The sequence below is a fragment of the Ictidomys tridecemlineatus genome, chromosome 10, assembly GCF_052094955.1.
Source record: "Ictidomys tridecemlineatus isolate mIctTri1 chromosome 10, mIctTri1.hap1, whole genome shotgun sequence".
NCBI classification, from domain to species: domain Eukaryota; kingdom Metazoa; phylum Chordata; class Mammalia; order Rodentia; family Sciuridae; genus Ictidomys; species Ictidomys tridecemlineatus.
This window is the reverse complement of record NC_135486.1, coordinates 59198885-59226507: the sequence shown is the minus strand read 5'-3', so window position 1 is coordinate 59226507 and position 27623 is coordinate 59198885. Positions and strand designations below refer to the sequence as shown.

Here is a 27623-nt window from a genome sequence, read left to right as displayed (position 1 = left end):
CCAATACTAATATTATATCCATCCTATGGCTTTCCTCTGCCTTTAGTATTAATATAATAACTTTGTGATAGCATGTAAAACTAATACAATAGTTTCCTTATAGGCTTCACTATTAAAATGTCATCCATATCATGACCTCTAAATCTGTCCTGTGGCCATTGTTACTGATATGATCACCATAATATTGCATGGAAAACTGAAAAAATAGCTGCTCTGTGGAATTTACTATTAATATGATTTTCATATTATAGCATCAAAAACAAATATCAGAGCCATTAGAGGCCTTTAATACTACTATGATATCTAAACTATAGTACCTAAAATGAATATAGTAGCTGGGCTGTGGCCTTTAAATCTAATGTGATATTCATACTATGGCATCTAAAACTAGTATAACAGCTCCCCTGTAGCTTTTAATACTAATATGACATACATATTATGACCTCTAAAACCAATGTAAGAGATGTCCTATGACCTTTAATATGAATGAGACACCTTTTCTACAGCTTGCGAAACCAATATAATAACTCTCTGGTGGATTTTAATATTTAATATACATAATATAGAATCTAAAACTGGTAAACAGGTACTCTATGGCCTTTAATATTAGCATGAAATTTATACTATAGTACATTAAGCTTGTAAAATATCTGCTTTGTAGCCATTAAACTAATGATATCCATGCTATACTATTGAAATTAATATAGCAATTGCCATGTTGACTTTAATACTAACATGTTATGCGTACTTAAACATCTAAAAGTGACATAATTGTTGACCTGAGCATTTAATACTAATTTATGATATCCATGCTAGAACATCTAAAACTGATATAATGTCTTCCCCGAGATCTTTTAAAATAACAAAATATTCATTCTATAGTATCCAAAGCTAATATAAGAGCTGCCCTGTGGCCTTTAATAATATGATATAATATATATAAAATACTAATATGATATTCATATCATATCATGTTAAACTGATAACATAGTTGCCCTGTGACCTTTAATATTAATATAATATCATACTGTAGCATCTGAATTAATATAATGTCTGTACTGTGGTCTTAATACTAAATAATATACATGCTGTAGCACCTAAAGCAAATAGTTGCCCTGATGCCTTTAATACTGATATGATATCAATTTAGTAGAACATCTAAAACTGCTTAGTGTAGCATCTAAAACTGATATAATAGCTGCCCTGTAGCCTTGAATACAAATAAGATATACATACTCTATCATCTAAAATGGATATAATATCTCCCCTGTGGTCTTAATACTAATATAATAGCTGACCTGCAACCATTAGTACTAATGTGATTATTTGTTTTGGCATCTAAAACTGATAAGATAGCTGCCCTATGGCAATTAATATTAATAAATTCTCTGTAATGTAGCATTTAAATCTGATATAATAGCTGCCAATACTATTACGATACAGAATACTATCTAAAAATAATATAGTACTTAAAACTAATATAACAACTAAACTTTGGCCTTAATACTAATGTAGTATGTTTACTGTAGCATCTTACAGTACTGTAAAAACTTCCTTGTGGCATTTAGTATTAATATATGCTTACATGGCTGCAGAATAGGATAATAAAGCTCTACTGTAGCCTTTCATATTAGTATGATATCCATACTACAGCATCTACATTAATATAATAGCTGATCTGTGGCTTTAATATTGAAGTAATATCTACACTGTAGTAAGTACAACTAATATAATAACTGTCCTGAGGGTTTAATAATATTACTAATATAATAACTTCCCTGTAACCTCTAATGTTAATAATATATCCAAACGATAGCATCTAAAACTAATATAATAGCTACCCTGTAGTCTTTTATACAAAATTAATATCCATGTTATAGCATCTCAAGCTAATATAATATCTACCCTGTGGCCACTAATGTAGTACCCATATGATTGCCTCCAAAAAATTATATAATAGCTGCCCTGTATCCTTTAATACCAATATGACATTCTTATTATAGCATCTTAAATTGATATAATAGCTATTCTGTGGCCTTTAATATGATATCCATATAATATGATATCTATAATATATAGCATTTAAAATGGATATAATATCATCCCTATGGCCTTTAGCCTTAAATTTAATAAAATCTCTATACTATGTCCTCTAAAAGTAATATAATAGCTGCCCTGTGGACTTTGATACTATTATGATATCCATACTATAGCATCTAAAGTTAAAATTAATTTAACTAAATGCCTATAGTTCTGGCATTTCATAGTAATATGATATCCAAACTAGTATCTAAAATGAATATAATAGCTTAATACTAATAAGATGTATATAGTATAGCATATAGAACTAATATAATAACTTTAGTACATTTTTTTGGTACTAGGAATTGAAATTAGGGGCATTTAACCCCATCTCCAGCCTTTTAAAAATTCTTTAAATTTATTTTGACACAGGATCTTGATAAATTACTTGGAGGACTCACTAAGTTGCTGAAACTGGTCTTGAACTTGTAATCCTCCTGCCTCAGCTTCCTAACTCACTGGGATTATAGGCATGTGCCACTGCCTGGCTGGGCTTTAATACTAATATGGTGTGTATACTACAGCATCTATACTAAGTACTATAGGAGCTGCCTGTGACACTATTATTAGTATTATAACTATACTGTGGCCTCTAAAGGTAGTATTATAGCTCTCCTGTGGTCTTTCATATTAATACAATATCCACATATAGCATCTAATGCTAATATACTAGCTGCCCTATAGCCTTTAATAATATCAACACGGTGACTTCTAAAACTGAAATAATAATTTCCCTGTGGCCTTTTAATACTATATAAAATCTACACTACAGCATCTAAAATGAATGCAATACCTGCACTGTGACCTTCAATTCGTTTATGATATCCATACTATAGCATTTAAAACTAATAAAATGGCAGCCCTGTGGCCTATAGTTCTAATGTAGTATCCATACTTTTATCATTATAAATAATATAACAGTTGCCCTATTGTCTTTAATACCAACACTATATCCATAGTATAAACTCTAAAACTAATACTTAGCTTCCCTGTGACTTTAATACTAATATAACATCTATACTATAACATCTGAAAGAAATATAATGGATGCCCTGTAGCTTTTAATATTGATGTAATATCCATCCTATTGCATCTTAAGCTAATAACTGCCCTGCGATTTTAATATTATTATGATACCCATAGAACAGCACATGTAAAATTAATATACTAACTTCCCTTTGGCCTTTAATGTTAATATAATATTCATGCTCTAGCTTCCAAAACTATTAAAATAGCTGCACTGTAGCCTTTTATAATAAAATGATATCTGTTAATTAATAAAGTAAAATAAGGGCATTTCAAGTTAATAATATAATACTAATGCAATATCCATACTGCTATATCTAAAAGTGATATAATTCCTGCTCCATGGTCTTCAGTACTGATATGATATCTATACTAGAGCATAAAAAACTGATACAGTGGCTGCCCTCTGTCCTTTAAGACTAATATAGCATTTAAAATTGATATGACAACTGCTCCGTGGCCTCTGATAATAATATGATATCCATAATATAGCACCTAAAACTGATATAGGCCAGGTGTAGTGGTACACACCTGTAATCCCAGTGACTCTGGAGGCTGAGACAAGAGGATCATGAGTTTAAAGCTAGTCTCAGCAAAAGTGAGGTGCTAAGCAACTCAGGGAGACGCTGTCTCTAAATAAAATATAAAATAAGGTCGGGGATGTAGCTCAGTGGTCAAGTTCTCCTGAGTTTAATCTCTGATACCAAAAAAATTAAAATAAAACTGATATAGTATTTGCTCTGTGGCTTCATAGCTAATATGATATCTATATTGCAGCATCTAACAGTAACATAATAGCTGCCCTGTTGTGTTTAACACTATTATTACATCCATCCTATAGTATCAAAAACTGATATAGCTGCTCTGTGGCCTTTTGTATTATATATTAAACATAATATTGCATTGAAAACTGTTATAATAGCTGCTCTGTGGCTTTTGGTTCTAATGTGATATCCACATATAGCATCTAAAACTGGCATAAGTTCTGTCCTGTGGCCTTTAATACTAATATATTATCCATACCATAGCATCTGAAAATAATAAAATAGCTACATGATGATGTTTAATGCTAGTATGATACTCATAGTATAGAATATATCACTAATATAATAACTACCCAGTAACCTTTAATACCATTATGATACCCAACTATAGCTTCTAAAACTGATATAATAGTTGTCCAGTCATTTTTTTTTGGTATTGGCAATTTAACCCAAAGCACTTCTGAGCTACATCCCCAGCCACCACCCGCCACCATTTAAAAAAAATTTTTTAAATTGTATATAGACTCAATGCCTTTGTTTGTTTTTATGTGGTGCTAGCATCAAACCCAGTGCCTCACACTTACAAGGAAAGTGCTCTGCCACTGAGCAGCCCCACCTCATCCCCTTTTTAAAAACAAAAATTGAGACAGGGTCTCACTAAGTTGCTAGGACCTCACTCAGTTGTTGAGGCTGGTCTTGAACTTGTGATCAGTATTATATTCAAAACTAATACAATAGCTACCCTCTGGTGATTATGTTAATATATTATCCATACTATAGATTCTAAAACTAATAAAATAAAACTAATAAACTATGGCCTTTCATACCAATGTAATATCCATATTATATAATCTAAAACTAATATAATAGCTGCTATGGGCTTTTTATATTAATATAATATTCATAATCTATAATGTTCATACTATAGTATCTGATAACAATATAATAGATTTCTTCTAACATTTATAATTTATATAATATAGATATTACAGATTTTAAAATTAATGTAACAGGTACCCTGAGACCTTTAATTTTAATACAATATCCATACTATAAAATCTAAGACTAATAGAAGAGCTGCTCCATGATCTTTAATACTAACATATATCTATACAATAGCATTGAAAATTGATATATTAGTGCCCTATGGCTTTTAACATTAATATAACATCTTTAGTAGAGCATCTAATATTCATTTAATAGCTGCCCTGTGAACTTTAGTGTTAATAATATGTAGATACTACTGCAGCTATAACTGATTCAATCACTGACCTGTTTCCTTTATTATTAACATAATATCCAAACTGTGGCCTGTAAAACTAATATAATACATTTTCTGTGGCCTTTAACATTAATATGATATCCACAGTGTGACTTCCAGAACCAATGTAATTGCTTCAATGTTGCTTTCATGCTAATATTATGCCCATAAGATAGCATCTACAACTAATGCAATAGCTGCACTGAGGCCTTGACCTGAATGTGATATCAATACCATGGCATCTGAAATGAATATCACACTTGGCCTGTGGCATGTAACACTAATACAATAGCTGAACTTTGCATTCAACTATATCCATACTGTGAGTTCTAAAGCAAATATAATCTGTCCTGTGGCCTTAAATATGAATGTAATATCCATACAATAGCATCTAAAACTAATATAATATCTGCTTTGTGGACTTTAATACTAATATAATGTTCATAATATAGTATTTAAAACTTAATATAACATGTAAATTTGATATAATAGCTATGCTGTGGCCTTTAATATTAATATAACATCCATACTATAGTTTCAAAAACTGATAAAATAGATGTTTTGTGACCTATACTTTTTCCCATAATATACCATGTAAAACTAATATCTGCCTTGTGGATATTATGTTAATATACATATTACAGTATCTAAAATTAAAATAATATAATCAATTTACAATTATATGATAGCCACACTATAATACTTTAACAGTAACATGATATCCATACTATAGTATCCAAAATCAATATAACTGTCCAGTGGCTTTTAACATTGATGTAATATCCATACTGTAGCATCTTATACTAATATATTAGCTGCCCTGTGGCATTTTATACTTATATGTATCTAAATATAGCATCTAAAACTAATATAATATCTACTTTTTGGTTTTTTAATTATGATAATATTCATACTATTGCATCTAAAATTGGTATAATACCTGCTCTGTGGCCTTTAATATTAATATAATTTCTGTAGTGTAGCATCCAACAGTAATATAAGAGCTGCAAAGAGCTGCACTACAGCTTTCTTACTAGTATATATTTCCATTGTATAACATCTAAAACTAACATAAGAGCTGCCCAGTGGCCTTTGAATTAAGGTAATATTAATAACATAACATCTTAAACTATTATAATAGTTGAACTTTGGCTTCAAGACTAATATAAATTATTAATATAATAGCTCCATGTGGCCTTTGATACTAATACAGTATCCACGCTATTTGTTCTAAAATTGATACAATAGCTTCTATGTGGCTTTGAATATTAATTAAATATCCATGCTATTGCATCTAAAACTAATAAAATAGCTGAGCTGTGGTCTTTAATACTAATATGATATTCTTATTAAATATCATCTAAAACTTCCACAACAGTTTTCCTATGGCCTCCAATATTAATATAATATCCATATTTGAGCATTTAAAACTAATACTAATGTGATACCAATATATAGCACCTAAAACTGATACAGTAGCTGCCCTGTGGCTTTTAATACTAATATGATAATCATACTATAGCATCTAAAAGTAATATAATAGCTTCCCTGTGGCATTTAAGTGTTTGTTATATTCACTCTGTGGGCTCTAAAATTAATATAATAGTTGCCTTATTGTCTTTATGATGACCATACTAGAGAATCTAAAAGTGACACAGTAGGTTCCCTGACCTTCAATACTAATATGATGTCCATACTACAGCATTAAATGTAATATGATAGTTGCCATGTGGCAATTAATATTAATATGTTATTCATACTATGGCATCTTATATTAATATATTATCTGTAGTGTGGCCTTTAACACTCATATAATAGGCATACTGTTATCTAAAACTGATACAATATCTGCTCTGTGACCTTTAATACTAATATAGTCTCCATAATAACATCTATGCTGTCCTGTTGTCTTTAATATGATATCCATTACTAGAGCACCTAAAAGTAATATAATGGCTAAGCTTTGGCCTTTCATATTAATATCAAATCTATACGTGTTATGGTTTAGATATGAAATTCCAAAAAATCCCTTGCATAAGACAGTGGAAGAAAGTTGAGATGTTAAAAGATTTGCTTATGAGAGCCTTAACCTAATTAGTGCATTAACTCACACATTGGGATTAAGTGGTGTTTAACCAGAGGCTGTTAATTTAGGATGGGTGTTAACTTAGGGTGTGGCTGAAGAGATGGGTCCCTGGGGACATGCCTTTGGGGTTTATATTTTGTCCTTGGTGAACAGAGATCTCTTTCTTCTTCCTATTTGCCATGCCCTGAGCTGCTTTTCTCTTCCATACCCTTTGGCCATGATCATGTTTTGTCTTACCTTGGGCCAAGAACAATGCAATTGGTCATATTTGGACTGAGGCCTCTGAAACTATGAACACCCTATAAACTTCTCCTCCTCTAAATTTTTTCTTGTCAGGTCTTTTCATCACAGTGGCAGAAAAAACTAACTAAAACACAAAGTGGTACCTAGAGTGGGTTAATTGCTGTAAATAACAGCACGTGGTCACATGGGGTTCAGAAGCCTTGGAAGCTGTTTTTTGGGGGAAGAAATTTTGAAAAGTTTAGAGATGCAAGCTGAAGCTTTAGAATGTTGTAGGAGTTTAATGGGGGTTCTGGTGGGAGCCCAGAAGTCTGTAATGCTGATTGGAGTATATACAGTAAAGACTGGATTCGTGAGGTTTTAGGAGAAGAGAACTGTATTGGAAATAGGATGAGAGGCCATTCTTGTTAAATTCTGGCTAAGAAGTTGTGTATATTTTGCTTTGTTCTGAGACTTTCTTTTTTTTTTAAAAAATTGTTTTAAATATTTATTTTAGTTTTTGGCGGACACAACATCTTTGTTGGTATGTGGTGCTGAGGATCGAACCTGGGCCGCATGCATGCGAGGCGAGTGTGCTACTGCTTGAGCCACATCCCCAGCCCTGTTCTGAGACTTTCTACGAGGCTGAATTTAAAGATGATAGTGTAAGTAACCTGGTGGTGGAAACTTCAAGGCAGCATGGCATTTAGTAGTGACACAAACATTGCTGGCAACTTTTAGCCAAGTTTACTGTGATAATCAGGATCATAAATCAGTGGGAAAAGATTTGAAATCAGTGGAACCAAAACTGATATAATAACTCCCCTGTGAACTTCAATATGATATCCATATTGTGGCATCTAAATCAGTTTTGCCAGAAAATTCTGAGGCAAACTGAGGCTAGCCTCAGGAAGTTGTGGTTGTTGAAGAAATAAGAACCACAAAAGTAATGCTAAATATTTTACTCAGAGACAATAAGAAAGTTGGCCTGAGGGGCATCTCAGGAATTGGCAAGACCATCCCCATTCTGTTTGCACATGGAGGCCTAGGAAGTTGTTTCACCATGCTTAGAGGCTCAGGCACCTAGACTTTGCTGAAACCATCATCTCAGGCTTGGCTACTGCTTGAGATGGTGGGACCTTGGCATCAACCATGTGGTGCTGGTTCTATAGGATTGAAAGATGCTGGACTAAGGGGGTCATGGAGGCATCCATGGAGATGTCTATAGTATGGATACTATATTAATATTAAAGGCCATAATGGAGCTATTATAATAGCTTTAGAGCCACAGTATGGGTATAATATTAATATAATATTAATATTAAATACCCATTTTAGTTATTATATCAGCTTTAGATGCCACAATATGGATATCATATTGAAGTTCACAGGGGAGTTATTATATCAGTTTTGGTTCCGTAGTACGGATTAGTATTAGTATTAAAAGGCCACAGGCAGCTGTTATTTCACTTTTAGAGGCCACATGATTGATATGATATTAATATTAAAGGCCATAGGGCAGCTGTTATATTAGTTATAGTTGCTATATTATGGATATCATCGTAGTATTAAAGGACATAGTGCAGGTATTATATTAGTTTTGGATGCTATAGTATTGATGTCATAATAGTATTAAACTAATTTAAATGTTATACTATGGATATTATATTAGTACAAAGAGCCAAAAGCCAACTATCATATTATTTCTAAATAGTATAGTATTATTTTAGTCAGCTTTTCCACCATTGTATCTCAAAGTCCTGACAAGAACATATTTAGAGAATGAAAATTTTATTTGGCACTCACAGTTTCCAAGGTTTCAGCCCATAGAAGGCCAACTCCATTGCTGCGGAGGAAGAAAGCAGCTCAGAATGTGGCAAACAGGAAGCAGATACAGAGCTCTGCTCATCAGGAACAAATACACCTCAAAAGAATGCCCCCAGTGAACCACCTCCTCCAGCCATATACTACCTGACTACAGTTTCCATCTACTTAAACCCTATCAGTGGCCTTTAGTACTAATATAGTATCTGTAAAATAGCATCTAAAATTAACAAAATATCTGCATCATTGCCTTAAGTTATATGATATCCAAACTATAGCATCTGAAGCTGATATAATAGTTGCCCTATAACATTTAATATTAACATGATATTTACACTAGAGATCATCTAAGTCTAATATCTGCCATCTGATCCTTAATACTAATTTCTGTACTATAGCATCTAAAAGTAATAAAATAGCTTCCTGTGGTTATTAATATAATATCAACATTTGGCCTCTAAATCTGAAATAATACCTGCCCTGTGGACTTTTCACACTAATATTCATAATGTAGCATCTAAAACTAATAAAATAACTAACCTATGCAGTTTAACATTAATATTATAGCTATACTACAACCTCCAAAACTAATATAATTGCTCTACTGTAGCCTATAATCTTAATACAATATCCATCCTACAGCATGTAAAACTAACATAAAAGCTGCCTTGTGGCATTTAGTATTCATATGTTATTTATAATATAAAATATAAAGCTAATATAATTGCTCACCATGGCCTTTAGTGCTTATATGGTACCCACACAATAGCATCTAAAATAATATGATAAATCCCTTGTGAAATCTAATACTAGAATGTTATCTATATTATGTCATCTAAGAATAACACAGTAGTAGTAGTGCTGTTATTTATGCTAATATTTAATACTAATAAATATTTAATACTAATGTAATATCCATACTCTTATCATCTTAGAGTGATAAAATAGATGCCCTGAGGCCTTTAGAACTAATATAATATTCATATTATAGCATTTAAAACTAATAGTAAACTAAATATTATAATTGCTCTGTGGCTTTTGATCCTAATATGATACCCATACACATATTTAGCTGCCTTTAACAGTAATATAATATTTATATAATACATCTAAAATAAATATAATAGCTGCTCTGTGACCTTTAAATTTGATGTAATATAAATTCTGTAGTAAGTAAAATTAATTTAATAGCTATTCTATGTCTTTAGTACTCAATAATATCCATACTATAGCATGCAAAATTAATAGCTGCCCTGTGGCCTTTAATATTAATATTAATCTTTGTCATAGCTTTGAAAACTAATGTAATAGCCCATGTAGTCTTTTGTGGTAAAATGATATTCATTATTGAGCTGAAGCTGTAATATAGTTACACTGAATTTTCAATACTAAATTAATATCCTTAGTATAGCATCTTAAACTAATATAATAGATGGCCTGTGAACTTTAGTATTAATTTAACATCTTAAACTAAATAGCATCTTAAACTAATATATGTCCTGTGGATTTTAATATTAATGACATCTATATTAGTGAATCAAATACTAATATAATAGGTACCCAGTGGCTTCATTACTAATTGGTATCTATATATAGCATCTAAAATTAATATAAAACCTGCCTGGTGGCCATTAATATTAATGCAATAATATTATGAATATAATGAATATAATATATATTACATATATTATATTCCATACAACTGTATCTGCATCTAATATAATATCTACTCTGGGGCCTCTAATATTAGTATAAATGTTCATACTATAGTGTCTCAAAAAGATACAATAATTGCCCATTGGTTTTGTGTACTAATGTAATATGCATAATAAAACATCAGAAATGAATATAATTCCTGCCTGTGACCATTAACAGTAATGTAATATCCATACTACTAACTTCCACTAATATAATATCTGCCCTGTGGCCCTTATTATTAATGCAAAATCCATACTGTAACATATTTTTAATTTTAAAATATTTTTATTAGTTGTAGATGAACATAATACCTTTGTGTTATTTATTTATTTTTATGTGGTGCTGAGGATCAAACGCAGTGCCGCACATGTGCTAGGCAAGTGCTTTACCACTGAGCTACAAACCCAACCTCTATACTATTAATATTTTAAACCAATAAAATAGCTTTCTTGTGGCCTTTAATATTACTAATATATGAATATACACTCATACATACATACACGTTGTGACTTCTAATAACAATAGAATAACTTACCTGTGGCCTTCTATATTAATATTATATCCATACACAAATATAATAGGTTTCTTCTGACTCTCAGTATCAATATAGCATTCCTACTACAGTATCTAAAACTAAAATACTACCTATTCTGTGCCCTTAGTACTAATATGGCATCCATAAAATAGCACCTAAATCTATGTAAATCTGATATGTGATCTTTAATACTAATAAAGCATATAAAACTAATATAATAGCTGCCCTGTAGCCTATAATAACAAGATATCAATACTATAGCATTTAAAACTAAAAGAACAGCTGCCTTATGGCCTTTAGTATTCATACGATATTCATATTATAGACTATAAAACTCATGTGATAGCTGTCTATGGCATTTAATGCTGATACTGTATCCATATAAAAACAGCCAAAACTGATAGATTCACTGTGGGTTTAATATTAATATAATGTTCATATGGTGGCCTCTAAAACTGAAATAATAGCTGCCTTATGTCCTTTTAATACTAATCCAGTATCCAAAGTGTAGCATCTAAAACTGCTAAAATAGGTGCTCTGTGGCCTTCATAACTAATATATCTATAATTGTAGCATCAAAATTTAATATAATAGCTACCCTGTGGTATTTACTTTAACATGATATTCATATTGTAGCATAAAGATATAAGAGCTGTGCTGTGGCCTTTTATACTAATATGATATCCAAAGTGTGGCATCTAACATGAATATAATGGCTGTTCAGTTGCCTTTAATACTCATACAGTATCAATACTGTGGCAGCTAGAACTAATAAAATAGCTGCCCTGTAGCCTTAAAAACTATTATGGTATCCATATTGTAGCTTCTATAGCTAAAATATTGTCTGTTCTGTGATCTTTAATATTAATATGATATCCATATTACAGCCTCTAAAACCAATATAAAAGATGGCCTGTGGCCATCTTACCCTAATATTAATATAATATTCATACTTTAGCCATAAAACTAAAATAACAACTGCCCTGTAGCATTTAAATATTAATTTAATATGCATTATTTGGCCTATAAAACTAACATAGTAGCTGCCATGTGGCCTTTAATATTAATATAATATGTACACCATGGCCTATAATCTAATAAAATGGCTGTCTCATGGCCTTTAGTACTAACATGATATTCATACCATATTATTCACAATTAATATCATAGTTTTCCTGTGACATTTTAAATTTATATAATATGGTTATTATAGATTTTAAAGCTAATGTAACAATTTCCCTGTGACCTTTATTTTAACATAATATCTATGTTATAGTATCTAAAACTAATATGATAGCTGCCCTATGATCTTTAATACCAACATGATATCTATACAATAGCATTAAAATTGTTATATGAGTGTCCTGTGGCTTTTAACATTAATATAGCATCTTTAGTAGAGCATCTAATACTGATATAATAGCTGCCCTGTGAACTTTTATGTTAATATGATATAGACACTATAGCAACTAAAGCTAGTTAAATCACTGACCTGTTTCCTTTATTATTAACATAATATACAAATACATTTCTTATGGCCTTTAACATTAATATGATATCCACAGTTTGGCCTCTAGAACCAATGTAATTGCTTCAATGTTGCTTTCTTGCTAATATGATGTCCATAAAATAGCATCTACAACTAATGCAATAGCTGCACTGAGGTCTTGGCATGAATTTGATATTAATACCATGGTATCTGAAATGAATATAATACTTGGCCTGTGGCAAGTAATACTAATACAATATTTATTGTGTAGTATCTAAAGCTAATATAATAATTAATCCTGTGTCCTTTAATATTACTTTGATATCCTGCTACAACATCTAAAACTAAATGATAGCTGCACCTTTCCTTTTATTTTTATTTTCCATACTATAGCATCTGATACTAATATATTAATATTTAGGTAACATTTTTATTTAGTATCTAATATAATATCTATCCAGTGGCTTTTAAAACTAATATGATATTAGTATCATAAACAGGTATTATAGCATCTAAAACTAATATGTATACTATATCATCTAAAACTGACATAATATTTGTCCAATCGCCTTTAATATTAATATAATATCCATACTAGAGCATATAAAACTAATGTAGTACTGCCCTCTGGCTTGTTATTATATCCATAGTACAGTATCAAAACCTGATATCATAGCTGCCCTGTGGCTTTTAATTCTAATGTAATATCCATACATAGCATCTAAAATGAATGTAATAGCTGATCAGTGGCCTTATTATTAATATGATATCCATAGTGAGGCATATAATACCAATAGTTGTCTTATTGCCTTAATACTAACATTTTATCCACACGTAGCACATGAAACTAATAAAATAGCTATGCGGTGGTGCTAAAGACCAATCTGATGTCTATAGTGTAGAATCTGTTACTAATAGATTAGCTGCCCTCTAGCCTTTAATATTATTATAATGTCTATGCTATACTTTCTACAATTTATACAATAGCTGCTGTGTCACATTTTATGTTACTGGAATATCCATAGTATTGCATCTAAAACTAATTTAATATCTTCCCTATGGCCTTTAGTACTAATATTTTATCCACACTATAGCATCCAAAATTAATATAATAGCTGTGCTGTGGACTTCAATATTAATATTATCACCATTCTTCAATCTCTAAAACTAATAAAATAACTGATCTGTGGCCTTTAATATTAACATAATATCTATTCTTTATCCTCTAAAACTAACATAATATCTGCCATGTAACCTTTAATATTAATAGAATATACAAACTGTGACATATATAATGGCTGCCCTGTGGCCTTTAATACTAGTATGATATCTACATGTCATATCAAAAACTAACAAAATAGCTACCCTCTTATTTTAATCAGCTTTTTCATTGCTGTGACTAAAAGCACAATTGTAGAAGTGGAAAGGTTCATTTGGAGGCTCACAGTTTTAGAGTTCTCAGTCCACAGACACCTGGATCCATTCCTTGTGCTCAGGATGAGGCAGGACATCGTGGTGGAAGAGTGTGGTGGGGAGGGAGGCAGCTCTCATGATGTTCAGAATTCAGAGAGAGATCTTCACTTGCCAGATACAAATATATTCCCAAAGACGTGTTTCCAGTGCCCCACCTTCTCTATCCACGCCCCTCCTCAATTAATCCTATCAGGTGATTAATTTATTGATTGGGTAAAGTCTCTTATAACCCAATCTCTGAAACTTCTTGCATTGTCTTACACATGAATACCTCACATCCAAACCATAACATTCTGCCCCTGGTCCCCCAAATCTCACACTCATCTGACAAAGCAAAATATACTTAGTCCATTCCTAAGATCCCCATAGTCTCAACAGTTCCAATATTGCTCAAAGTTCAAGTCCAAAGTCAAGGCAATATTACATTTTGAGCTCCCATAAAATTAAAAGCAGTTTATAAGTATCCAGTATATAATGGTACAGAGCAATCATTTTCATTCAGAAAAATAGAGGCATAGAAAGAAGGGATAAAAATAAAGTAAGATTGAAATCCAGCTGGGAGTTCTGTAGTTCTGTGGCTGGCATCTGGAGCACATGGCATCATGATGTTCTCTCCAAAGGGCTTGTGTATATCTGCCCCTGTGGCCTTGTTTATAGCCAAGTGGCTTTCTTTTGGCTTGTCTCTGCTTGATTTCTGCAGCTTTCCTAGGACAATGTACCACATTAATGGCGTTTCTTAATCTTGGGGATCTCCACTGCAGCTTTGGTTTCCTCCTCATTCCTCCACATTTTTCCCTCTAAGGGGCTGCCTGCATGGACTCCAACCCTGCTGCAATTTGCCTGGTCTCCCAGGCCTTCCTTTGAAATCTTGGTGGAAACTTCCAAGACCCCCTAACTCCAGCATCCTGCATTCCTGCAGAACCAGCACCACATGGTTGTTGCCAATGTCTGTTGCCATCCCAAGCAATTAAGTGGTAAAGCCTTCAGGAACCCTGGCTGCAGCAGCCTCTTAGTGTCTGGTGGTAAACATGTTGAAAAAACTTTCTAGGCCCCCTTGTGCAAGATGGATTCCCTATTTGTATCTCTTCAAGAGAATTTTCACTTTTACTCCCTTGAGCCTGAGTTGGGTGTGGTCTATCTAGCTCCTGAGATGCCCTCAAGCCATCTTTCTTATTTTCTCTGGTCAAAGTCTTTACCATTTCATTAGTAATGGTAAAGTCTTTAAAAACTGCAATTTCCTTAGTCCCAGTTTTACTCCCACCTTTTAAGTTCATGTTCCAAATTTGTTCTGCTTTCTGCTCCTGAATATCAAAATAAACTTGGCTAAAAGCCACCAACAATACCCCTGCCACTTCCTGAATTCTATGCTCCCTAGACTTTTCTTCTGCCAGGTTAAGATGTCTATCACTTTTAAAATCAGCCTCACAGAAAATCTCAGGGCATAAGCAAAATGCAGACAACTTCTCAGCCAGATCATAACATTAATGGCCTCTAGTCCACTTATAGTGTCCTCCTCTGAACCCTCTCAAGCCCTGTCTTCACTATTCATGGTCCCATTGGGATTGTGGTCTTCTGAGCTCTCACAGAATTGGCCATTAATTTCTTCTTACAACAGTCCAAACCATTTCCAGCTTGCACTGTTGAGCATCTCAAAATTTCTTGCACCACTTTCAAAAAAGCACCAAAAGCTTCTGAACCATATGGTGAGGTTAGTCACAGCAGTGACTCCACTTCTTGGTACTAATTTATTTTATTCAGATTTTTCACTACTCTGACTAAAAGACCCAACCAGTACAATTATAGAGGAGGGAAAGTTATTCGGGGACTCATGGTTTCAAAGGTCTCAGTCCACAGATTGCTGGTTCCATTCCTTGGAGCACAAGGTGAAGCAAGACATCATGGTGAAAGAGAGTGAAGCAGCTCTCATGATGATCAGGAAGGAGATAGCTGGCTAGCTCACTATCTCGATAGATCTCCACTTGCCAGATACAAATATATACCTCAAAGACTTACCCCCAATGCCCAGCCTCCTCCAGTCACACCCTACCTGCCTCCAGTTACCACTCAATTCATCCAATCAGGTGATTGATTTACTGATTGGGTTAAGGCTATTATAGCCCAATAATTTCTTCTCTGAACCTTCTTGCATTGTCTCACACATGAACCTTGGGAGACACCTCACATCCAAACCATAACACCTGTAGTGATTATAATTAATATATTATCATATTATAGATTCTAAAAATAATATAAGTGCTGCCCTATGGCCATTAATACTAACATGATCTCCATTCTATACAGTCTACCACTAATATAATAGCTACCCTGTGGCCTTTTATAGTAATATAATATCCATGCTATATTGTTCATATTATAGCTTCTAAAACTAATACAATTTCTGCCCTATGGCCTTTAATACTAATATGATCTCCATACTATACAGTTTAAAACTAATATAATAGCTGCCCTGTGACATTGAATACTAATATGATATCTGCACTATATCATCTAAAAGTAATAAAATTAATAAAATGGACTAATTCCTCTTATCTAATGACATCCATATAAATATAACAAAGTGACTCTCCTGTGGTCTTTAATAATAATGTAATATCTATACTATAGCATCTAAAACAGAAGAGCTGTTTTGTGGCCTTTAATACTAATAAAATATGAATTCTAAAGATAATAGAATAACTGTATTTTGGCCTATAATATTCTAAATATATCCACAGCACAGCCTCTAAAACTAGTATAATAACTGCCCTGTGACTTTAATGCTAATATCATGTGCATACTATTGAGTGTAAAGCTAATATAATAACTGCACTAAGGCCTTCATTATCAATGTGATATAAATACTATAGCATATTAAACTAATATAGTAGCTGCCCTGTGGCATTATAATTAATGTGATAGGTATACTATAGCATCTAATTCTGATATAATGGCTGATTTGTGAACTTTAATATTAATAAACTATCAATAATTCAGCACTTAAATAAATAAATAAATAAATAAATAGCTGCCCTTCAGCCTTTAATGTTGATGTGATATCCATGCTATAGCATCATATACTAATTTATTAACTTTCTTGTAATCTTTCATATTAATGATATCCAACATGTAATATCTAAAATATAATAGCTGCCATGTGGTTTTAAAAAAATGCTGTAATATCAATAATATAGAATTTAAAATTTATATAACAGCTTCCATGTGGCCTGTATATTTATATGATATCCATACTATATTATCTGATACTAAAGTAATAGCTGCCTTGTAGTCTTTTACAGTAATATGATATTCATACTATAGCCTCTCAATGTAACAGAATAGCTCTCCTATGGCCTTTAATACCAATGTAATATACATACTGTCTTATGTAATCTAACTTAATACTAATAACCTAATATATATTCCTTGTGTCCTTTAATATTAAAGTAATATCAACATATAGCATCTTAAACTAACATATATGTCCCTGTGCTTCTAATACTAACACAATGTCCATACTACAGCACCTAATACTAATAGATGACTTGTGTTCCTTAATACTATTGTGATATCCATACTATAGACTCTAAAACTGATACAATAGCTGCCCTGTGACCTTTAATATTGATACTATCTATACTATAGAATTCTGTACTAATACATTAGTTGCCTATGGTTTTTTATAATAATATATGTATTCTAACACATCTCAAGCTAATAATAGATGTCCTGCATTTCTTTTTTTTCTTTTTTTTTATTGGTTGTTCAAAACATTATAAAGCTCTTGACATATCATATTTCATACATTAGATTCAAGTGGGTTATGAACTCCCATTTTTATCCCAAATACAGATTGCAGAATCACATCGGTTACACATCCACATTTTTACATAATGCCATATTAGTAACTGTTATATTCTGCTACCTTTCCTATCCTCTACTATCCCTCCTCCCCTCCCCTCCCATCTTCTCTCTCTAACCCATCTACTGTAATTCATTTCTCTCCTTGTTTATTTTCCCATTCCCCTCAAAACCTCTTATATGTAATTTTGTATAACAATGAGGGTCTCCCTCCATTTCCATGCAATTTCCCTTTTCTCTCCCTTTCCCTCCCACTTCATGTCTTTGTTTAATGTTAATCTTTTCTTCCTGCTCTTCCTCCCTGCTCTGTTCTTAGTTGCTCTCATTATATCAAAGAAGACATTTGGTATTTGTTTTTTAGGGATTGGCTAGCTTCACTAAGCATAATCTGCTCTAGTGCCATCCATTTCCCTGCAAATTCCATGATTTTGTCATTTTTTAGTGCTGTGTAATACTCCATAGTGTATAAATGCCACATTTTTTTTTATCCATTAATCTATTGAAGGGCATCTGGGTTGGTTCCACAGTCTAGCAATTGTGAATTGTGCTGCTATGAACATTGATGTGGCAGTATCCCTGTAGTACGCTCTTTTAAGGTCTTCAGGGAATAGTCCAAGAAGGGCAATAGCTGGGTCCAATGGTGGTTCCATTCCCAGCTTTCCCAGGAATCTCCATACTGCTTTCCAAATTGGCCGCACCAGTTTGAAGTCCCACCAGCAATGTACAAGAGTACCCTTTTCCCCACATCCTCGCCAGCACTTGTTGTTGTTTGACTTCATAATGGCTGCCAATCTTACTGGAGTGAGATGGTATCTTAGGGTGCTTTTGATTTGCATTTCTCTGATTGCTAGAGATGGTGAGCATTTTTTCATGTACTTGTTGATTGATTGTATGTCCTTTTCTGAGAAGTATCTGTTCAGGTCCTTGGTCCATTTGTTGATTAGGTAATTTGTTATCTTATTGTCTAATTTTTTGAGTTCTTTGTATACTCTGGATATTAGAGCTCTATCTGAAGGGTGAGGAGTAAAAATTTGTTCCCATGATGTAGGCTCCCTATTTACCTCTCTTATTGTTTCTCATGCTGAGAAAAAACCTTTTTCAGTTTAAGTAAGTTCCATTTGTTGATTCTTATTATTAACTCTTGTGCTATGGGTGTCCTATTAAGGAATTTGGAACCCGACCCCACAATATGTAGATAGGAGCCAACTTTTTCTTCTATCAGATGCAGAGTCTCTGATTTGATATCTAGCTCCTTGATCCACTTTGAGTTAACTTTTGTGCGTGTCGAGAGGAGGGGATTCAGTTTCATTTTGTTGCATATGGATTTCCAGTTTTCCCAGCACCATTTGTTGAAGATGCTATCCTTCCTCCATTGCATGCTTTTAGCTCCTTTATCAAATATAAGATAGTTGTAGCTTTGTGGATTAGTCTCTGTGTCCTCTATTCTGTACCATTGGTCTACCTGCCTGTTTTGGAACCATTACCATGCTGTTTTTGTTACTATTGCTCTGTAGTATAGTTTGAAATCTGGTATCGCTATACCGCCTGATTCACACTTCCTGCTTAGAATTGCTTTTGCTATTCTGGGTCTTTTATTTATCCATATGAATTTCATGATTGCTTTATCTATTTCTACAAGAAATGCCATTGGGATTTTGATTGGCATTGCATTAAACCTATAGAGAACTTTTGGTAATATCGCCATTTTGATAACGTTAGTTCTGCCTATCCATGAACAGAGTATATTTTCCCATCTTCTAAGATCTTCTTCTACTTCTCTCTTTAGGGTTCTGTAATTTTCATTGTATAAATCTTTCATGTCTTTTGTTAGGTTGATTCCCAAGTATTTTATTTTTTTTGAGGATATTGTGAATGGAGTGTTTTTCCTCATTTCTGTTTCAGAAGTTTTGTCGCTGATATACAGAAATGCCTTTGATTTATGCATGTTGATTTTATATCCTGCCACTTTGCTGAATTCATTTATAGTTCTAGTGGTTTCTTTGTAGACCCTTTTGGGTCTTCTAGGTATAGAATCATGTTGTCTGCAAATAGTGATAATTTAAGTTCTTCTTTTCCTATTTTTATGCCTTTAATTTCTTTCGTCTGTCTAATTGCTCTGGCCAGTGTTTCAAGAACTATATTGAATAGAAGTGGTGATAGAGGGCATCCCTGTCTTGTTCCAGATTTTAGAGGGAATGCCTTCAATTTTTCTCCATTTAGAATGATGCTAGCCTGAGGCTTAGCATAGATAGCTTTTACAATGTTGAGGTAAGTTCCTGTTATCCCTAGTTTTTCTAATGTCTTGAACATAAAGGGATGCTGCACTTTGTCGAATGCATTTTCTGCATCTATCGAGATGATCATATGGTTCTTATCTTTGAGTCTATTGATGTGGTGAATAACATTTATTGATTTCCGTATATTGAACCATCCTTGCATCCCAGGGATGAATCCTACTTGATCATGTTGCACAATTTTTTTGATGTGCCATTGTATCCGATTCGCCAGAATTTTATTGAGGATTTTTACATCTAGGTTCATCAGAGATATTGGTCTGTAGTTTTTTTTCTTTGAGGTGTCTTTGTCTGGTTTCAGATTCAGGGTGTTGTTGGCCTCATAGAATGAATTTTGCAGAGCTCCCTCTTTTTCTATTTCCTGAAATAACTTGAAAAGTATTGGTATTAATTCTTCTTTAAAGGTTTTGTAAAACTCTGCTGTATACCCATCCGGTCCAGGACTTTTCTTGGTTGGTAGTCGTTTGATTGCTTCTTTTATTTCATCCATTGATATTGGTCTGTTTAAATTGTGTGTATCCTCCTGACTCAGTCTGGGAAAATCATATGACTTAAGAAATTTATTGATGTCTTCACTATCTTCTATTTATTGGAATATAGATTTTCAAAATAATTTCTAATTGTCTTCTGTATTTCTGTAGCATCTGTTGTGATATTGCCTTTTTCATGCTGTATGTTAGTAATTTGAGTTCTCTCTCTTCTTCTCTTCGTTAGCATGACTAAGGGTCTGTTGATCTTATTTATTTTTTCGAAGAATCAACTTTTAGTTTTGTTAATTTTTTCAATAGTTTCTTTTGTTTCAGTTTCATTGATTTCCGCTCTGATTTTAATTATTTCTTGCCTTCTGCTACATTTGCTGTTGTTTTGCTCTTCTTTTTCTAAGGCTTTGAGATGAAGTGTGAGCTAATTTATTTGTTGGTTTTTCCTTTTTTTGAGGAATGACCTCCAGATGATGAATTTCCCTCTTAAAACTGCTTTCATTGTGTCCCATAGATTCTGATATGTTGTGTCTGTATTTTCATTTATCTCTAAGAATTTTTTGATTTTCTCCTTTATGTCTTCTGTAACCTATTGATCATTCAGTAACATATTGTTCATTTTGCATGTGATGTAGGATTTTTCCTTTATCATTGATTTCCAGTTTCATTCCATTATGATCAGATAAAATGCATGGTATTATCTCCACTCCTTTATATTTACTGAGGGTTGCCCTATGGCATAATATATGGTCTATTTTTGAGAAGGATCCATGTGCTGCTGAGAAAAAGTATATCCACTTGATGATGGTTGATATATTCTATATATGTCAGTTAAGACTAGGTTATTGATTGTGATATTGAGTTCTATAGTTTCTTTATTCAACTTTTGTTTGGAGAATCTGTCCAATGGTGAGAGAGGTGTGTTGAAGTCACCCATAATTATTGTGTTGTGGTCTATTTGATTCTTGAACTTGAGGAGAATTTGTTTTATGAACGTCGCAGCACCATTATTTGGTGCATAAATATTGATAATTGTTATGTCTTGTTGGTGAATGGTTCCTTTTAACAGTATATAATGTCCGTCCTTATCCCTTTTGATTAACTTAGTCTTGAAGTCGATTTTATTCGATATGAGGATGGCCACCCTTGCTTGCTTACGAGGACTGTGTGCGTGGTATATTTTTTCCCAACCTTTCACCTTCAGCCTGTGTATGTCTTTTCCAATCAGATGTGTCTCCTGGAGGCAGCATATTGTTGGATTTGGTTTTTAAATCCATGTTACCAGCCTATGTAGCTTTATTGGAGAGTTTAAGCCATTAACTTACTATTGACATATGGTTTGTACTTCCTGTCATATTTGATTATTTATCTTTTTTTTTCTAATTTAGTTTGTTTCTCCATGATTAGCTTTCCCCCTGTCCTCTGTCTTTACCGAGGCATTTCCCACTGATGGTTTTGGTTATTGTTTTTTATTTCTTCCTTGTGTAGTGTTTTGCTCAAGATGCTTTGCAATGCTGGTTTTCTGGCTGCAAATTCTTTTAGTTTTTGTTTATCATGAAAGATTTTTATTTCGTTGTCGTACCTGAAACTTAATTTTGCTGGATACAGAGTTCTTGTTTGGCATTCATTGTCTTTCAGTGTTTGAAATACATTGTTCCAGGATCTTCTCGCTTTCAGCGTCTGTGATGAAAAATAAATCCGTTGTTAACCTTATTGGTTTACCCCTGAATGTAATCTGCCTCCTTTCTCTTGTAGCTTTTAATATTTTCTCTTTGTTTTGTATATTGGATATCTTCATAACTATGTGTCTTGGCGTTGGTCTACTGTGATTTTGTGTGCTCGGTGTCCTGTATGCATCTACAATTTGTATATTCATTTCCTTTTTTATTTCTGGAAAGTTTTCTGTAATTATTTCACTCAGCAGGTTACTCATTCCCTTGGTTTGAATCTCTGTGCCTTCCTCTATCCCGATGACTCTTAAATTTGTTTTTTTTTATGTTATCCCATATCTCTTGGATGTTTTTCTCATGATTTTTAACAAGCCTTTCTGAGTTGGCTAGACTCTTTTCAAGATGAAATATTTTGTCTTCATTATCTGATGTTCTGGCTTCTACTTGCTCCACTCTGTTAGTGATAATCTCATTTGAGTTTTTAATTTGGTTTATAGTTTCTTTCATTTCTAGAATTATTGTTTGATTTTTTTTATAATCTCTATCTCCTGATAAAGATGCTTAACTTCTTATTTTATCTGTTTATGTAATTCATTTTCAATGTATTCTTTCACTGTTTGAATTTGCTGTCTCGTATCCTCTTTAAGGTTCCATTCCATCTGTCTAAGGTTTTCCTTGAGTTCCTTATATGACCATTTTTCTGATGGCTTTAGGTCCTCTTGAATATTTAGGCTGTCCTGTATTGTTTGTATTCCTTTTCTTCCTTGCTTTTTTCATGCTGCTCATGTTACTGCTTGTTCTGTTTGACTGCTGAGTTACTGTTTACTCCTATAAATTTATTTGATGCTTGGGAGAAAAGGTATTAGAAGGGAAGGGAAAAAGTCATTAAAGAGAATGAGAGTATTCAGATAGAATTCAAGAAAGGGGGAATAAGAGAATTGAAAAGAAATGAAAAGACAAATAATAATAAAAAAATGAAAATTAAAATTAAAAAAAATAAAATAAAATAATAAAAAAATTAAAAAAAATTTTTTTATATTTACAAAACAACAACAAAAAATGGAAATGAAAAAATAACCCAAATTAAAAAAAATTTAATAAATGCAGTCTTAGAGTTTGATTAACTTCTCTTCCAGTAGGTGGAGCTGTGCCCACTGGGCCAAGCTTCTCCTCTCTATAGGCGGGAACCAATCACTGTGAAGCAGATCTTCCTCCCAGACTGGGCGGGTCTCCAATCCTGGGTGTCTAGGGTCTTCCCTTGTGTCTAGACACTTCCCCTCTTTTCCTCAAGCCCGGCCCGCTCACTGGTGATGCTCACCACAATATTGGTTACACGCCAGGTCTGCTCCTCCTGGGAGCTCTGTTTTCATTAACACCTGGGCACGCTCTCCCTGTTTGCCATTCCCTTGGAACCTAAGTTTGTAGAGCTTGGGGCTGAGAACCCCCAGTGAATTTGCTTGCCCTCTGGTAGCCTCGTCCCCAGTAGCTGGTGCAAGGGACCTCAGTTGTCAGCACTGGTGGGAGCGGTAGCCGGGAGTTCCTCGACGCGAGTCCCGCGCCACTCCTGATTCCCTCATTCTGGCTATTGCGCTCACGGGAGAGCTGGGAGCGGGGGGGGGCCCTTAAGGTTTCCCCACTGTGTGGAGAGGGAAGGCTAGGGTATTACACATCTGTTGCTGCTGGTTTCAATGAAGTTATCTCCTCTGCTGTGTTTTGGTGACATCAGTTATCTGCCATGGTGGTATCCCATGCAAATGGTGACAGTTCGTTCCCTTTGCTGGGTGACAAATGCAATGGGTGGGTACTGACTGTCTCTCCCAAGCCCTGTTTTAATCCTGTGGCCACTGCCTATGAAGGCTTGGTTGGCATTTACTTCTGTAGATCAGAAGGGCTGACCAGTTGTTTCGGCGGGATCGTTAGTTCTGAGTCATAGCGGTTTGGCTGTGAGAAGCAGTAGAACGAGAGCTTTAATGCAGCCCATCCCGGCTCAGTGTGTGTTCTGAGAGGCCCGGACTGTTCGCCCAGATCCACGTCAGCTCTGCATTGCCTAGTGATCCTGAGCAAACAGCATTTAGACAGTTTACGACTCCCTGTGCCTGCGCAGCTGAAGAGGTCAGAGATTTGATCTCTCCGAGCCCACCGCCATGTTGGATCCTCTCGGGAGGTCCAAAAGTGAGGATTCTTAAAAGTCATTTTTCATTGAAGGATTATAGGATTTTCAAATGATATAGAAACTATAATAGCATATCAAATACTACTAAGATACCAAACCATACCCAGCTAAAAAAAGTTAAGTCTTGGTCAATTACCTTTGACTTTCCACTCTGTGACATGGGCACTTGGTCTTACCACTTATTTCAATGTGAGAAAGTTTTGCACCATTCACATCATCATTCCTCAGATCACCAGAGATGATGATGACAGATGCAGTACCCCATGTGATTCCTGAACATTTTGAGAGTTCAGGAACAGCTATTTGTACACTTACTCACAACTTGTAATATAATTTCCTGCAAAAATTTTAGTACAAAAAATTTTTTTTTGTAAGATGCAAGTATTGTGTTTTAGAAAATCAGTAGCATCCTTTAATTGGAAACTGGTGAACTGAGTGTGGTTGTGCACACCTAGAATCCCAGTAGCTCGGGGGGCTGAGATAGGAGGATCATAAGTTCAAAGACAGCTTTAGCAAAAAGTGAGGTGCTAAGCGAGGTGTGCAGTGAGACCCTGTCACTAAATAAAGTACAAACTAGGGCTAAGGATGTGGCTCAGTTGTCAAGTGCCCTTGAGTTCAATCCCTTATACCCCCCCACCAAATAAAAAGATTAATATTTCCTTTTTGACATGTTACCCTAGGAAATGGGAATCTTCATTCCAAAGAAACTATTGTGTATAATTTATTAACGGAGACATGTCAATTTGCTTGACAAAAGGATTCACCATCATAGCACCATAAGGAGTTTGAAGGAGACATCAGAAAACTCAAGGAGAGATGCTATGAGCATCCAGGGAGTCTAAAAGATGATTCCTATGAATCCCAGCAGCATCTATGGATCAAATACAACCAGTAAACACTCTCATGATTAAAATGATTATTATAGTGGAAAAAAACTCTCTCTCTTGGTAAACATCACTGGACAACCCCAAGGGTCTCCCAGGACCCCCCACAAATCACTCAGATTGCCCCAACCTCAGCACTGTAACTGAAAGCCACTCTGATTCACTGGTACTTATGCCAATGCAGTTGTACAATATTTTGAATATCACTCCTTGGTATCATCAAAACTGCTTCTTAAATAAGAATCTTTCTCCCTCTTAAAATTTTAGACACTTTTCCCTTGAATTATTTGACAGTGTTTTCTACCTAAAAAATACTAGCAGCTGAAAGTAAGATCCAGCTCCATGAAATGCATCTCTTTCCTATGATAGGTTTTCATCAAATTATGTATAGTAAAATTTAATTTATAATTCATACACAGCCTGATTAAAGTTCTAAGCTGTGACACTAAAAGTTTTTAAACTATAGAGATACAGGATTTGCTCATGGATGGTGCAAAACTATATGTTACAAACACAATTAATCACTCATTTTTTTGAAACCATGTATTAATAATCTCTTTACTCATTCCAAAAAGAATAATGATTCAACCATAAAAACTATACAGAGATCATTAATGACAAAGAAAAATTTTGGTTCTATTCCTGGAGGTACTTGCATTTATTAAACTACACAACAGTGCAGCACTGCAATTCCCCTAAAAATTATAGAGAAGACCACAAAAGGTGATCATTTATCCTTCTGCTTAACTTTAAACTGTATGAGTTGGTTACAAATTGCTACTACCCAGTCAGTAAGAATTTGTCACAGGGAAAATAATTAAAATCACCATATAGATTTTTTGAAGGAAAATATCTGCATTTGAAGACAGAAATAAAAGTCTTAATTTTCAAAAGAAAATGATCAGCTATTTGCAAATTTACAATTCACTAAAGCCAGATCACCATGATTTCATTACCTAAAATATGTAACAGTGCCATGAAATTTTACTCACCAAACAACAGCTTAGAACATAGCCACACAGTTAAAGGGATTTGACAATAATGGTCAATAACAAAGAACTATGCACAAAACAACTGGTCAAAACAGGAACAGTCAGATCTCTGAAGATGCAGGGAGACACACAGATGCCCAAGAAAGGCTGTTTCCATGAGCACAACAGGCAGCCATACAGATCACATTGCACTTGAATTTCTGTTTTCAAGTTCAAGATATGATGAGGTGCTGGGTAAAGCAGAAGGTCAACCCCAAGGGAATCACAAATGAAAGTCATTGACTTATCTCCACAAACACGATTTCCAATACCTGTAAGAGCCACCATCCCATAGCAGCTGAGCACACTAAATACTCCAGTCTAAAGTTTCTTGCCCCTTCCAGCTTCTCTACCTTGTTAGCCAGCATCTCCTGCAGGGTATGCAACAAGAGGGACTGCTCCAGCTCAAAGCTGTAGATGGTCAGGCCCTGGGGGATATTCTGCAAGGAAAGAGGGAGAGGTGTAAATATGTCACCAGGGTCAAGCATCCAGACCCCATCTACCCTGGTTTCCTCCAGCTGCTTCACAGAAAATGTGAAGATGTTTGCTACCTCTGCACTGTCAGCTGACCATCTCCACAAGTCACTGTCATTACTTCTCTTGTTTCATACATTATTAAACTCAGGGTAACAAGTGCTGTCATGCCCAGATTGTGTATCCTGACACATTCTGCATTGGAGCTTTGTCTGTAGTTCCTGAGGATCCCTACGACAGGGACTATTACTACCACCAGAAAAAAGAAAGCAGAGAAGTCAGGCCACTTTTCCAAAGTCACAC

At 34.1% G+C, this 27623-nt stretch overlaps 1 protein-coding gene across 2 annotated transcripts in view; it reads left to right on the top strand.

The window, feature by feature from the left end:
* LOC110597688 (E3 ubiquitin-protein ligase SH3RF1-like) overlaps nucleotides 1-27623 on the top strand; it is a 70640-nt gene that overhangs the window by 26662 nt on the left and 16355 nt on the right. For both annotated transcript variants that reach the window (XR_013426600.1, XM_078023013.1), the window contains one exon: nucleotides 7956-8103. Coding sequence is in view for 1 of the 2 variants with exons in the window: in XM_078023013.1 (XP_077879139.1) it covers nucleotides 7956-8103 (148 nt within the window). In the remaining variant the exon portion in view is untranslated. The remainder of the gene's footprint in view (nucleotides 1-7955; nucleotides 8104-27623) is intronic.